This window comes from Drosophila elegans, unplaced genomic scaffold (genome assembly GCF_018152505.1).
Source record: "Drosophila elegans isolate 14027-0461.03 unplaced genomic scaffold, ASM1815250v1 contig_476, whole genome shotgun sequence".
Classification (NCBI taxonomy): Eukaryota; Metazoa; Arthropoda; class Insecta; order Diptera; family Drosophilidae; genus Drosophila; species Drosophila elegans.
The window spans coordinates 16,835,374-16,851,562 of record NW_024545863.1 but is presented as its reverse complement, the minus strand read 5'-3'; the positions used below and the strand labels follow the sequence as shown (position 1 = coordinate 16,851,562).

General features: G+C 41.4%; 1 protein-coding gene across 1 annotated transcript; it reads left to right on the top strand.

Annotated features, from left to right (window-relative positions):
* Nucleotides 1-10,951: 10,951 nt before the first annotated feature.
* LOC108135736 (kunitz-type serine protease inhibitor Hg1) lies at nucleotides 10,952-12,967 on the top strand. Its single transcript, XM_017256570.2, has 2 exons — nucleotides 10,952-11,602; nucleotides 12,431-12,967. The coding sequence occupies exons 1-2, from the start codon at nucleotides 11,458-11,460 to the stop codon at nucleotides 12,613-12,615; spliced, it is 330 nt and encodes a 109-aa protein (XP_017112059.1). The 5' UTR covers nucleotides 10,952-11,457; the 3' UTR covers nucleotides 12,616-12,967.
* The last annotated feature ends 3,222 nt before the right edge of the window (nucleotides 12,968-16,189 follow it).

Here is a 16,189-nt window from a genome sequence, read left to right as displayed (position 1 = left end):
TGTTGGCCATAAGAAGCAGGAGTTTAAGAGAAAACCGAGTCAGTAACGACTGCCGCCACACCTACATAGCCAGAGAAACTTTGTCCGGCGAACAGAAAACAAAGCGATAGAAACGGAAAAGCGGAAATTGCTTGGCTCGGTTTGGTTACTGCAGAATGCAAGCTGGCTGATTGGGAATGGGAATGGGAATGGGTTTGAGTTTTGGGGGACACCATAGCCAACCAGGACCGCATCCGAATTTCAAGTCCCATTTAGCGTCGTGCTTATTCCTATTTATGTGATTGTGAAATGCAAAGCGACTGCCCTGAGATTTGAGAGGGGAGAGGGTGGGGATGGGGTGGAGGAAGGCGCTTTCAAGGACGAGAGCTCGGTTCGTGGCCCTCGGGCTAGATAAGCCAGTCAGTCCGCCCGACAGTCAGACTGATATGTTCGAGTCATTAAGCGCCTTTTTGCCGAGCTCCGCCAGAGCTCAGTGCTCATTAAAGCTAAGCCTAAAGCTAAACAACAAAGCAAAGCCGAGTGCTCTGCATTTCTTGTATACATATTAATCATACGCACAGTTGCCAGGCGACCGGGGGCAGAAAGTTTCGCCGTTGTTTTTACGCCGCTTTCGGCTCAATCAGGAACGGGCAACCCTTTTTCAGGCCGAGACCATTCGAGCGCAATTATCAAAAAGTTTTGCGAACAGCCAGGCCAGGAATAAACTTTTCAGCCTTTTCAGCCCCCAACCCCCAAAAATTGGGAGGGGGGAATGAAAACAAAGCGCATTTTAATGCGAAAGACTTACAGCAAGTTTTGCAGGCCGATTAAGCGATTAATAAGCTTGTCAATTTGCAATTGTTGCCAACAGTTGGCGCCTGAATTATGAACTGGCCGCCGGAGTTGTTTTCGTTTCTCACACCCCATTGAAAGCCAGCTCGAAGACATTTGGCAATTAGGCGGCGAACTTTGGCCCCCAATCGATGAGTTTTAGTTCGGAAAGTGGGCCTGCTTTGAGTTGCACTGAACGAAAATAAACACCTGCAGTGTTCGCCTTGCCGTGAGCACAAATTGGCCAACTCCGCCAGCAGCCAAGTGAGCAGCCAACTCTCGAGGGCCTCTTCAAGCACACTCTTCGCACATCCAGACGCCCACAACCACAAACAAACACACACAATCCGGGCCGACAAGTATTTGCCCATGTCTCCGGGAGCGGGCATTAGACAAGCCCGTAATAGTTTCTGCTTGGGTATTTTGCGTGCTCAACTCGTAAGAACTTCTTCTGCTTACCTGGCTACACATTTTTATGAGCACCAGGAGAGCAATTACTAAAGATTCCGCCTTCCTTGCAATACAAATTTAAGATGCTAACCAGGCAGCCTCCTGCTGGACAGGCCCAAATGTGGCAGACAGCCTGCCAGCAGTAGGACAACGGCAAATTGTTGGCTAAATGCAAATATTACACCTGGGCGTACCATTTCTTTTTTCTACTTCGGCTTGCTATTTTCTTCCTGGGTCGGGTGCAAAACACTTCTCGGTACGGTTCTTAAAGAGTAGCTTTAAGCATCTCTTGTTGGTCACTTTGCTAACCAACAATTTGCTGTAAAGTGTCTTGTACTTGAACTCTGAGTGTGGGAGTGAGACCCTTGCACTGCAAAAATATGGTACTCTTAGGCCCGCTTTCTCGTCTTTATGGTGTAGCGGTACTTAGAGAATAACACATAGATTCTTCCTTTGGTTTTCATTCCAAGAAACATCTCAAAAAAGTCCCAACTTATAATTGAAATAGACAACCAAAAATTTGTTTCACAAAATATAAAGAATAATAATATAAAAAGGTATTTAAGAAATAACATATAGTTTCTTCCCACATGAACAAATTTAAAAACCTTCTAACACACATCTGACTTTTAAATATTAAAAACAATATGTCTCTCAAAGTAATTAAAAAAGAAAACCAAAAATTGGATTAACAAAAGTGCAAATATTTAAAAAAAATTTAATTTTAGACGGAAAATTAAGTTGAAAGGCATGTTTTTAATTGAAACATTTGGGTTTTACAAGCCCGATTTGGTTTAAAGGACAGAAAGACTTCCAAAACTCATGGATATTTCTTGTGCAAGTGCATCTCGATGCTGATAAATGATTGTGTGTCTATGGAGCTTAGTATTTACATTTGCCGGCCGTTGTGCCTGTGAGTGGCTTTTACCAGACCGGCTGCCAATGTCAAGCCAACATGCAAACCGGAAAGACAGTAGCAGGCAGCTGTGAACTGGGAGCTAGGCGCCACCGATGGGTCGTGACCCTGCCAACGGCCACTGGCTGGGGGTTAAAGTAGGAGTAAATCTACATTTTCCCAAGCCGCAACAGCGGCGCACTTAACCCAAGCCCGAATGAAAATGCCAGGCACACGTAGACGTAGAATAAAGTAACTTTTTTATTGCGTCTTCATCTACATACATACTACTATATATGCGAGTATAAAAGCCACCGCAGAAAACTTTTTTCCAGAATTGTTATTCAAAGTGGCAGCCCAACCACAAAATCCGAAAAGTAAAAGGCATCTCTCAGGTGAACGGAGGGCAAGGAGCGGGCTGAATGGAAATGGCAACGCACCAAGCACCAAATTGAAATACAAATAATGAGCTGGCAAAACAAAAATCATGCCGAGTCTATCATCAAATCGATGGAGAGAAAATGTAAGCTGGCAGTTAAGAAATATGAAATATTGCCCCAAGGCTGAAGTCCTTTTTGGGGGAATGCCAAAAGTACAAAAGTACAAAGAATGGTGGAGGCTATTGACGACCCTCGGTGATCCATCAAACTTGGCCTGGCCAAACCTGATTTCCATTTAAGAAGCGGTTGACCTGCCCGCAAGTTTGCCATTGATGCGCATTTCTTTTGCCTTTCGGAATCCAAAATATGCCATGACTGGGCCATATGCTGCTATGCGAATAAACTGGGCAGGTTTTCTTTTTTTTCTTTTCCTTTTCTTCTTTATTTTTTCGAGAGAGAAAACTGACGCTATAAAATTGGCACATAAAAATTGGGAAAAAGGTTTCGCTTTTCCCTTTTTGGCTGTTTTGTGCCAGCCAAATGTACTCTAATTAAATTGAATTGCTTTCTGCTTTCTCGCTGCAAACTTTTTAATGCAACATTTGAGTTTAGTTTTACGTGCGCTTCATTGATGCTGAAAAATGTAGACCACGTTTAGGTTTTAATGCCGCCCCGCCCCCTCAGAAACTTCAGCCAGACCTGAACTACTGCACTTTGTATGCACTTGAGTGGTTGCCATGTCTGACCCACTTAGCGGCGGCCAAATTGACCAGTCCAAGACCGAGGACTACGTAGCGAAATGGCTCCGGCCAACAAGTCAGGGTTTGAGGTGGAATTAAAAATGAGCTGATTTAGCCAAGGGCTGCCAGACAGTTTGGTCTGATTAGGGGGCTAAATGTTAAGCAAATACGCCTTGCTTGACTCCAACCCGATTCGGAGTCCAATTAAACTTAAATTAATTTGGCCAGCAGCTGCCGCATCACGTCTCGCCTGGCCACCAATATTTGCACACATTGATTGAGTTAACACTTCTTGGCCAAGTTGCAAAATGGGCTTGTACTGTTGGCTTGGTGGGATTTTCCGCCCGTTGGACACGAGCCAAGAAATCGTAGGACTAGAAAATAAACTCATAATTGCCTGAACTTTTGGGGAAGGGAAATTGGGAGCAAAGCACCAAGCACAAGGCACCAAGGACAAGGATAAGGATAAGGATAACTCTGTTCCCGATGATGGAGCGTTGAAAGGGGACACGCAAAACTTTCGCATTAGTAATTAATAAAGCTGTGAGGATGTGATGGCCAAAACTTTTTGCCTCTGATAATTTTGATGTAGCCCAGCTCATGTAAATTAAATTACAAGGGGGGCCAGCGGGCCAACGGAAGGACATCCCCCGTCCACATGCGCATCGCTGGATTGAATGGCAAGTGGCAAATGGCAAATGGAAAATGGAAAATTGAAACGAAGAAAATTATAATGAGTTCTTTCTCTCCGGAAAGCGTCAAGTTTTCGGACGGGCATCGCAATGCCATTTACATTCCGAGCTGCCTTCGTACGACTATGGCCATCAGGATATCTGTCGGTTGAGCTGTCGCCATGATGTTAATTGCATGTACAACCCCGATGCGCTTTTCTTTCGCCCGAGACTCGTGTGTGGAGGCAGTGCGATGCGAATTGGTTTCGACATACACACAATTTGCATAATTGAAGTGAGCGAGAAAATGCAGCGCATGTAAAATGAGAATTTTCCCTTTTTAAGCGAACAACATCAATTTCATACAGCAGGGATATGTGTGTGTGTGAAGGTGTTATGTTAATGCTGCACTTGTTGTTGTTGTTCTTATCCTCGCACAAAGACATTCAGCAATTGCATCCACATTCAGAGTCCTGAAAATCACAAGGTAGCGATGGATGGAAGGCGTTTGTCATGGATTGCAGGGTAAATTGATTTTCTGCTTGCAGAGTTCAGTTGGCATTTCGTTAATAACCAAATTATGCGTAAACAATATTAACAGGCAGCTGCTCGGATGCATTCCACTGGCGAGAATCAGTTGATTCTATCGCTTCTCGGCTGACCAACGCATCTTAAAGTGGTTTTAATTAATTCCCAGTAACCGCAAGGCAATCAACTTGCGGTCAGGCGATAGAGCTTTGCACCATCAAATATTGATGGGGAAAACTCACTCTTCGACACCGTCCAAGCGTAAGCAGCTCAATTTCGAGCAGCTAGTCAAATATTTCACACTCCAGGGGTCACCCGATGGAGGCGGGGCAGGAAAAGCCGGAAAATCGGGGGGTTGGAAAACTGTTGTATTGTTGCTCGGGCGCTGTTGTATGTATGCTTTTATTGCAGTTTGGCAAACTTTTATCCCATCAAATATTAACAAGTTTTGGATATTTGCATATCTCACATCTAACAACAGCAGGAAGAGATGCTTCCGGCCTGTGAGCATGCACTCAGAGAAAAACTAGGAACATCCTTTTTCTAAATTACAAATTTTATTTAAATTTTGTTCAATTTCATTAAGTGTCATTGAAGTTTAAATGATTATGAAACCATGAAAGTATTCCAACTTTAAAAAAGTTATTTTAAAATGGAAACCAAATTATTGTTTAAGATCTTTTTTTTTTTTAACACTCACAAAAAAATAATAAACAGAAAATTAAAGCATTAACCTATTATGAGAATTTTTAGCCACCCTTAAAATATGTAAGTAACATTTGAGGAGGAGAAAACGATATAAGAAATGTATGTGCCAAGAATGAGTATAGTTCAATTTTTTTTTTAGTGCACCTTCCCCTTTTTGCCCGCAGAGTACCATTAAGCTACCGACAATGCGACATGCGCATGAGTTCGACCATTTGTGTGGGCATCAGTGGAAATGCTTTTACGCCACTTTAGCGCTAAATTCAATTGAAAGTCTCGCGCCAGTTGCTCCTGCCGGAAGACGGAGACAACTTTTTCATTTTCAGGCCAGCACCACCAATTTGTCGATCATAATTTAATACTGATCGCCGCTGCACACGGGTCGTATGCGCAACGTGTCGTACGGCCAATGCCTTGTGTCCTCCGCTTTGCGGTTGCAATTGTGCCACATTCATTGCTTGCTCCCGCGCGACATTAAGTGGCGCATTATGCACACTGAATGGGCGCGGTCATGGTTCTGGCCACATAAATCACTTGCAGGCAAACAAGCGCACAACTCGGTTGCATTAAATTTGCATAACTTTCCACTGTTGCTTCAAACCAACGAACGGCACTGTTTGCGTTTAAAACTTGAGCAACTTTTATGGCATTCGCTAGTTGACCAACTTTATGGAAAGCGAACGGAGCTCCCACCCACAACAAGTATTACCACTGACAAGCAACAAATGTTGGCGGAAATCTATGGAAATCTGGGGGAAATCTGAGGAAATGCACTTGCCATTAAGAACTGCCAGGGGAATACGAGTTTAATTTGAATTTTGCCACCCCCTTTTATTGGCAAACTTCAATAAATTACACCACCATTAATCCTGGCTGCCATGCGAAACGTGACGCGAGCTGCTCGCAGGCAGGAAGCCAGCGATTCCTTAACCAAACGACTTCAATTTCCATGTGTGCTTTGTTTGTTTGCGTTTTCAATTTACCCGCCAACAACGTGGAGCCGGAACGTGGGTTCCGTTCATTTCGTTTGCCAAACGGGTAAACAATTTTCCACACCAAAACGAATTTCACAAATTGATAATCACGACAGCAAACTGGTCGAAAACGGTTTTCGGTCCGTGTCAATGGTGCAAAACGGTTGAATAAGGGCATTTCTGTTGCGAAAACGACAGTCCTAGTGAATCAGAGCTGTCCTTGGCTAAAACTACATCATCTGCATAATGCAATCCATCCACTGATGGTAATGATAAGCAAGTAAAAACAAAGCAGCGGAAAAGCGCATTAAAATAAATTATGCTTTTTCATTCGTTTCGAAAGCGTGCACAGAAGAGGGCGAAAACATTAACAATTTTTTTTTTACCGTGTCCACAGTTTTTACTTATTTTACTATCTATTGTTGTGACAGCTGCAAAATGAATATCATAAATTTCAAAGCTTTGTGCGGACCACACAAAAAACTATTGCATAAATTCATTGACAAAATGATGGCCAACTGGGAAATTATGACATCAATTCAATTATGGTGCATTCAGCAGGTTAATGAAATGAATGAAATGATGCCGGCAATAGAATGGACGGCAATTAATGGCGAACGTGTCCTGGCATAAGCTTTAACTGCCGACAAAGCCGCGCCGTGCACGACTTGATCAAGAAATACAAGCGGAAATAACTACTCATTAAGCGCGATGGCCACGTAAACGACCAACAGTCCATTGGGGGCTGAGAAATGGCGGCGGGGATTTGGCCGTCGAGAGTTGAGACTTGGCAGCTGCAGCTGCAGCAAACTATGGCGCTGTGGTGTGGTAATAGAAATCATTACAATAAAACTAAATGGGCCCGAAGCAACAGCCAAACGAGGCAATGCCCAAGGAAAGAAAGTCATTTGGCATTTGGCAGCCCCGAAGATGCCGAAGCTCGGGATGAGCCGGCCGAAATGAACGCAGACAAATGGCAGACACGTAGAGGGCATCACAGCCACCCTAGTCCAAGTCCAAGTCCAAGTCCAAGTCCAAGCCCAACTCCGAGGCCAAGGCACACAATCAAAATCCATTTGAGTCGGAAATGAGAGACATCAACAACGGCCCTGCTTAAACCTATGCCCGTTCTTTTCCGGATACTCTACGGATACCCTACACTTGGAAAACTAGATTTCACTAAGTTTGCTTTGAGAAGTGAAAATATTACAGTACAGTTAAGGTTTAAATAAATTATGAGTTTTACTCAAAAACAAATGCAACTTTCAATCGCAACAAAGCAGAAGCAAGCACTAAAATAACTGGCACTTACAAACTCTCACAAATAATTATTAGTTCTTCTAAGTAATTTGTAACTCAACGAAAATTTATTTTTAAATATTTAGTGCTTTAGTTCTGAGTTTTAAAACACTGAAATATCAAAAATATGTCCTTTAATTTTAAGATAAACACCTATTGTATGTTTAAAGGAAATCATTGTTCTAAATTAAATGTTCTTAATTTAAAAATATATTCTTTGACGGAATTTTGAGATTTTTAAAGAGTTTCCTATGATTGTTCTTTGAAAAATACTTGTAATGCTTATTAAAAATATAAAATGTAAATTAACATTACTTTTTAAGCTACAATGTTTTCCTAAGTGTAGAAAATAGCGGCAGCAACAGCAGGTCGTGCCATAACTTCACATAAGAAGACGCATTCTTGTGGCTGGGGCCAAAATATATTTTTGGGAAATGTCAAGGTTCCTTTGGTGGTTTTAAAATCATTACGATACACACAGGAGGCGACACCGAAAGAGAATGGGATAGTGGGATAAAGGGAGACAGGGAGACAGCGGGAAAGATGGAGAAAGGGACAATATGAACGCTTCATTGCCTCCATTCGACTTGCTCGGCTGGCTCGACTCCGTTAAGCTTTTGAGCGCATTCCTCAGCTTCTTCGGCATGCAAGTGAAATATGTTTTGATATTAAATTATTGTCGGCACGCCCCAGCAGCCACAACAACAACACACCCACACCCCAGACACACACACCCACAAACACACACACACACCCACAAACACACACACACACATACACCCAGATTATATGGGGCACGTGCAGTTCAGGACGCATAATAATTGCCGGTTGATAGCGCCGCCAGCCCGTTGGGTGGATGCGTATCCTTTCGCATCGCTTTCCTTTGCCGGAAAAGCCGTAAGGCCACAAGCCGTTGCTCCAGCAGAAACTTAGCTCGGGCGTACGCTCCAACTGAATTCCGAAAAGCAAAACTGGAATTTTTATTGCAAATTGCGAAATTTTAACTAAAAAAACAGAACGCAGCCAGTAAAAACGATGAACATAGTCATAGCCCTTGCTCCATTGTTCGGGAAATGCCTCACAAAATGTTCAATGTCACTGCTAGAAATTACTTCTCATGCTGGTGAAATCAGTGGCACCACATAACATACCCTACTTATAAACAATGTTTGTGAATTGACAAACGTTTTCAAGAAAAAATTAAATTTTTAAGACTGATGAAAAGAAATTTAAGTTGTTAGTTTTCATATATTTTCAATAGGAAGGTGCTACATGTTTATTGTTTCTTAGTTAGTTATTATTTCTTAGTTAGTGAGCAGGTTACTTATGTTTAATTTAAAATTATAAACAACCAAAACTTAATATATCCATTTTTTTTTAAGGAAATTGATTAGACAATCTACTTAATAAATTCAGTTTTTAATAACTTAATGTTCTATTGCAATGCATCGTGCTGAATGAGAACAATTTAAAAAGTGCTATTTCGAACGTCCAAAGAACAAAATTCAACAAAGAAAATTGAAAACTGTCTGCAGAAAAGTGTAACTTTTGCCAAGCACTTTTGTGCAGTCCCCCAGCACGGATCAAAGTTATAATTTAAATAATTTATTAAGGTTGAACTTTAGGCGTGGCGGTCAAGAAGTTGTGCAAAGCGCCTTAAAGGTAATAAACAAAACTCTTTCCTTTTGTTTATGAATCGCCGCACGAAGGGTGGCGGCAAAAGGAAAAGCCGGAAGCAAATCATTGAAATGTTTCATTTCCTCAATCTGAGGTTGGCCAAAGCGAGGAGAAACCTTTTTTTCTTCGGGGCGAAAAGTACGAAAGCGGATTGAGAAAAAAATAATTCCAAAGTACCGCAAAGCGAGTGACTATGGAACTGAAAGATTTTGCAGGAAGGGGAGAAACGGAAGGCAGGTGGTGCATCAACAAAAGGTAAAATCTATGCAAAGAATATTCTCAATATACGAGGAACGTCAGCGCTTTTCACTCAATTTCAAACTGTAGAATCATTCCGCCCCCGCCTTTCACCCGACCCTATCCGCTTTTTTTTTTTGGTTGACTTTGTCCTTCGGCACGTTCAAGTGCAGCCATTAAATATCTTTTGCTCGAGTGCGTCCAAAAATTGTGTGGGAATTAAAGACGACAAATCACAAAATCGCCAAATTGGTCAAAACAAGTGGAAAATCAGAAATTGTGGCCAAAATAACCAAAACGTGGCCAAGAGGATAAACCCGATGAGACCACTTTTACACACTCATTGTTTTTTCAATTTTTTCTGTTTTTGGCTGACATCCTGAGCCCGATTGATTAGGAGCCCACATTTGAGTATTGATTTACACGCGCTGATACATCACGTATACGCACTGGTGCCCAAGCTGGAGTGCGCTGCGATTGCGGGTCTTCATCCGACCTTCCACTCGAATGACCTCTAATACCTGCTACTACCGTTTTTAGTTAAGACTTCCGATTTGTGTTTGGAGCACATCCCCTTTGGAGTTTCAGTCTTCCGTTCGCCGTAATTTTCGTGATTTCCCCATCACTGGTTCATAAAAAAAGGGTTTCTATTAAATTGCACAAATGGGGATAAAAGTGAACTAAATTTGGTCTATACTTATTTTATTAAAGTTTAAAACACAGCTATGTTGCAAAAGATTTATAAAAACCATTTTTAAATACTTAGCTCTAAACTCAAAAGCATACTAATTCTAACTCTACAGTTTTGAAAGATATTTATTTTTAGTTTTTTGTCATACAGAATTTCCCAGAGTTTCCCTTTTTTTTCAAAATAATATCATTTTGAGGCGTTCGCGACATGCGACACCATTTCGCGAATTCTCTTTGATGCGTCAGCTCGTCCAAAATGTACACAATTCTTTTCTAATTTTCTCCCGGCGAATCCAATACGCTTGATGACCAAGGCATTGGGGAACTTCTTTTATGCACGCAGCGCATTAAATTGAATTTTAAATGAAGATTGATTTTTGCTCTCGACCCGCAGCAGAAGAAGCAACAAAAACTAAAGGGAAAAATGGGAAAAGGCGAGAAACGATGCCAAAGCCACTTGCCAAGAAACCAAAATTGAAATAAACCAAAGAATAAAAAAAAGGAGAAGCAGAAAAAACCCAAAACAAATGCTGCCCATTGTAATTAGAGACAATGGAAGAGCGATCCCTTGTGACTGCAGTGCGCGACCCTTTTCGCTTTTTATCCTACCCTCCGAAGCCCCGACCTCGCGGCCCTATTATCTAAATTAATTCAAATGCCTGAAAGAAACACAAATAATTAAAATTAATTATGTGGAAAATATTCAATAAGTTGGAAATTATGCAAACGAGCGCAAAGCAAACGGCCCCAAAGATAAAACTAAGTGCAATTTTGCCCGTTCGTCGCTCGTTTCGGGAGCGTCAAACATTTTGTTGACCAAAAATATCTTCTCCTACTTAGCATTGATGGACACGGTCCGTTGGACGATTGGCGGAACGGACGGATGGACGGATGGACCGATGGATGGACGGATGGATGGATGCATAGATGGATGGAGGGATGGTTGGCTAAATGGATATGCGTATTAAGCATACCAGACGATTGTCAAGCTGGCAATATTCGAAAGATATTCCGAATTTTCGAAGCAGCCCGAGAAGAGAAACTATCAGACGAATGGGAACGACTGGGCAAATAGTTCGCGTTCGAGTTAGCAACAATTTCCGGCATTTCGTATATAAACTGAAAAGAATAATGCGCCACAGCCAGTGAGTTCGTATCGGTTCGGTTGGGCTCGTTGTTTGGCGGCACACGTTTTGCTGCCCGAAAGTAGCGCAGATTACTTAAAAATACCAAAAACCGAAAAATTGGAACAGCCTCAGCTGGCGGCAGTTTCTCAGTTTCAGATTTTCCGACTCTGCGATCCGGCATTCTCCGTTTGAATTTCGTGAGAGTACAACCAACAGCTGCTGCTGCCGGTGGTGCTTCATTCCTCATTCCGCTTCTGTTGGCCGTGCGAAAAACATGAAATTGAAAATCAATCTGACGTTCCTCTATGCGACACTCGTCGGCCTCCTGTCCATCATCCTATTGACACAGACCGCGGAAATCGAGGCCTTTGGAGGCGGCAGTTCGGGCAATGGGGCAGCAGTGTCATGCAAAGAGCTGAGTAAGTGTCTAAGAATGCCATAGTTCATATTTAAGATGATGGCCTATTCTGAGATAATATGGAAAATTGCTGTATCATATTCCATTGAATCTGTAAATAGGTCCCAAAGTAAGACAAATAATGATTTTAAAATGATATTACATTTCTGAAAGGTAACAATTAAAATTTCACCATTTAATTCCAAACTTTTATAGCCATTATTAAATTAAAAGCTCATTTGTCTTAAATTCCTATTAATTATATACAAATACGCTTTTCATTGTTAAGTTTTTTTTATTAAATTTAAAGGTAAAGATACTTGTTTTATTTGTTTGAAAGTTTAAAGATGTTTAAATGTACTTAACACTAATTAACAATTATGAGATTTGAAATTAATTTTAATTTTGCTATTAACAATGCTGCTAGCAACAACTTTGTTGTAATTACATTCCCGAATTTCCTTTTAAATACGCATAATTCGAAACAGTATTACTGACATCAATTTTGCCAACAAAAAGCAAAGCATGTTAAACTGTTTTTATTGCACAGGTAGATTGCAATCACAGAATAAAATATTTTGGTTCATGCCAAGTTTGGTCCGCGTGCTGATTTCTTTTTGTATTTTGGCCGGCCAGAGTCAATTTTGTCTGCGAAATTGTTCTATTTTTCCGCTTATGACTACAACGTGGCCAGGGAATTATGAAATATTCTATCGTCTGCCCCGAGGCCCGTATAACAAAAACCAACCTAATTGCACTTAATGAGGCCTGGCGCGCTGGCCAACCGAAACGTGGCCGTGGAGCATTTCCAGACGACGATTGATCAACGTATGCATCTGCACTCTTTCAGACAATGTCAACTGCTACGTGGGCCGCAATGAGGGAAACTTCTGCAGCAGCAAGGATCAGACCAAGGCCGTAACTCGTTGGTATTTCGACAAGGGCGTCTGCAAGCCCTTCAGCTACAAAGGATGCAACGGCAACCGCAATCGCTTCTGCACACAGGAAAGCTGCGACTCGCGATGCGGCGACTGATTGGCATTAGCGGATATATTCCTGCGTCTACCTAGTCGATAAGTCTGTACGCGTATGTTTAGATTAAGAGCACATAGAGATCGCACCGCACACTGAACAAAACAGGACATCATATCATTTTAAACTCTGTTTGTAACCATTAACTTCTTTGAAAATCAAACTCTAAAACACATAGTGTCATTTTGAAAATCAGAGCCATAATTTTGTAAAACGTTTCACTTATTTTAAAGCTTTCATATTCGACACATTTTCTCTTTTAGAATACCATTTTTAATTTCACCACCTTTTAACTAATATTTTTAGAAATTAAATGCTTTTACTAAGAATTAAATAAGCAGACCATCAAAATAAAAGCAAAACAGCATACAACTCTTCTGAGATTATTAAAAAAAAATTTCAAAATATACAGTGATTACAATTTTTTAAATTGCTGCCCATCTTTTTGTACAGTTTCTTACTTTGCATAGCCACATTTTTGTTTAGTGCAGCCAAGTGTTTAAGTGTTTTTACCTTTGATCAAACGGATTTTGGCTAAATGCCGCCTAAAAATAGACACTCAAATGTTGTAAGCTGTCAGCGGTGGATCGGCACTTTTCTCACTGTCAGGGCTGTATAAAAAGCCAAAAACGCAAAGAAAAGAAAAAAAAAGTAAGGAAGAGGGCCTGCGGAAAAAATGCGCCAAATGTGCTAACTGTCAGTGGCATATCAAATGGCCCCTTGACATGGCACTGACAGTGTCGCCAAGATGGTGACTGCCATCCATTCCGCGGCCTTTTAATGCCCATCGCGATGATGCTGACGTACTCCGGCCACTGATGCGGCTGGACTTTGTCAGGAAAACGAGGCAAAAATCTGCCAACCGTCAGATGGCCAGTGTCCCGCACATCAAAGAGCCGTCGGCCCCGGCCCTTCTTTTGCGGCTATCGACTTACGGCTAATTAAAACGATCTACATCTGCATCTACCTGTTACCTGCTACCTCTTACCTGTTGACCAAACTAAACCGGGTATTATGGAACAGCATTAATTGCACTGTCGGCATACGTCGTTTTTAACAGGCCTTTGTTTTGGCCAGGAGAAGGGAAGAGGGGGGAAATGACTTGATTGCTGTGCACAAACAAATGCCAATCAAATGCATAATAGCATCGACGAAACGAGACGAGACGCACAACATGACATGCCACTGATGGCAGCACATTAATCTGTTTAAATGACAGCACTCAGGGTATTGGAAGAAAAAAGGAGAAAAAAATTGGGAAATTCCGAAAGAAATCCACACGAGTCATGTGCTAAAACTTCGCTCTCGATGCCGGCAATTTTCGCCGAAAAAAAACACAAAAAAAAATGGGCTACGTTTCTATCGGCAAAAACCGACTAGTCCACGCATAATTTCGACAGACGAAATTTCGCAACGTGCAAAGAAACCGCACTTTTTTCGCGAACAATTTGCATGAAATTAGTTTGCTCTCGGATCTAATTGGAAATTTAAAACGTACGAACGCACGAACACGGCAGACAAAGGCCACTTTGGCGCTATAATTGAAAAATGGCAAATCCACTAGGCATTAGCTCGCAGAGCCGAATAATCAGCGATTGCGCCATAAATGATGCATGGCCGGAAAAAATGAAACCCAACGAAAATTCAACGTCGTAAAATGTTAAAGCCCAAAATCTGGGCAGACATCAAATGCTTGTAATTTGATTATTTATCACATTTTTGTACATTTAACGACTCAATTGAGTTTTATGCGACCAAAAATCTGGGTGCGGAGGGCGTTGATGGTGTTGGGATGGAAATTTTTGGGGTGTGATTTCGATTCTGTTTGCGGCACTTGTTGTCGTCCGGGCATTCTGTAAAGTTGCAATTCCATAAAACCCAAAATACGTAGACCGTCCGTCATACTTTTTGGTCAATCAAAAAAGTTTTGCTTTCTCTGATGGAAAAACGGAAGCGGTCGAACTTTGACAAAGCTCGCAAAAGTATGCTATTCTAAATGTTTTGCTTAGATGGGAAACAGAAATGTTGCTATTGGTGCTCAGTGCCTGTTTGTTTGTTTGTCTGTTGCTTGTTTTCATGCCTGTTTTCGTAATGCATAAACGAAAGTATGCCATAAAGCAGACTAAAGCCACGAACCAAAGGAATTTATAAAACGCAAAAATTGCTTTTGTTTGCATCCACAAAAAGTACACAACGTGGGGATACGGAGAACGTCCATGGACCACCACCATGGACTTCTTTCCATTTTGCCCACAGTCCTCTCTCTTTTCCTTGCGTTTGGCTCCCTAATCTGTCTTGCATGTGTTCATATAAATTTTGTGTTTATTCGAGTGCATTTCCACTGCGTCGCACACTCGGCCGCAGTCGGCCACGTTTAGTGGCCATGGCCAACACACATTCACACACACACACACACACAGCCAAACAACCAAACACCCAGGCATAGTGGATTTTCCCACTGGCTTTGGGGCTTCATTTATGTGTGTTTTCCGGGGAGACAGAGGCAGAACCAGCGGATCACATAATGCCAGCTGCCCGGGTCAACTCAACTCCTGCAGTTGAGCTTTAACTATTTTTCCGTTTAAATAATTTTGAGGTGCTTCTTTGTGGTTAGGTCTTGGTTATGTTCTCCACCCTCTGTTGCCCACCCTTTGGGCGACGCTCTGAACTGGGATTGTATTAAAATTCCTTCTCGACCGAAATGAAAACGAAAGAAGAAAGTTACCAATGAAATTTATTGCCATCGACTTTCTAGCGACTTATAAAAAGTTTGCTTTCAGCAATGTTTTCCACTGACTTCACCTTCAAAATGCGCGGCAAAGGTTTGTCGGCAAATGGAAGCTGTGGAAAAACTTAAACCCTTTGGCCAATTTAATATCGCCACTGTGGTTGTTGTTGCGTTTGCGTTTTCCACACAAATTGGTTTCTCATTCTGCTTGATTTCATGCACAATCTGGAGAAGAGTTTCACCAGGTGGCATACACATACCAGCACCTACCCACACTCCAGCACACAAACAGATGAAAAAACCAATTGGATTTCTATTTAATACTTCTCATTTGGAACATGATAGGAAAGTCAAGAGGATTGAAATTCATTTCAACTTTGGTTGTTTTTTTTGGACTTCTAAGCCCTTGTATTTGCTAAAAGTTTTAGAAACCAATTTAGGTTCAATTTAATGGACTTTTGTAAGATATAATTTAGATATTTTAAAAAATCATTTATTTTTAAACTTTAAATCAATATTTTAATTATTAAATATTCCGAGTTGTTTCTTATAACAATAGACTTTTTTGGAACACCCCGCTACACTATGTTTTGAAAATCCTTGGAAGTTTGTGTGATAATTTTAATTAATTTTTTACGTTTCTATTTTAAGAACTATATTTTTCTCTCTGCTTACCAATACTTGAAGCTGCGTCTTGGCACCTGCACATTTTCTCAGAGCTCTTGACTTGTTATCTGCTTTTGGCCGATCAGCCCACTTGCACTTGTTGCCACTCGAGCTCCTCATTCGGTGTGGGCGTGGTCTTATCTAGACCGCTTCTTGGATATATATATATATATACAAATATGT

Coding starts and splice junctions, on each gene's coding strand:
- LOC108135736 (XM_017256570.2), top strand. CDS start 11,458: ATGAAATTGAAAATCAATCTGACGTTCCTCTATGCGACACTCGTCGGC. Junction 11,603..12,430: donor AGTGTCATGCAAAGAGCTGA/GTAAGTGTCTAA, acceptor GCACTCTTTCAG/ACAATGTCAACTGCTACGTG.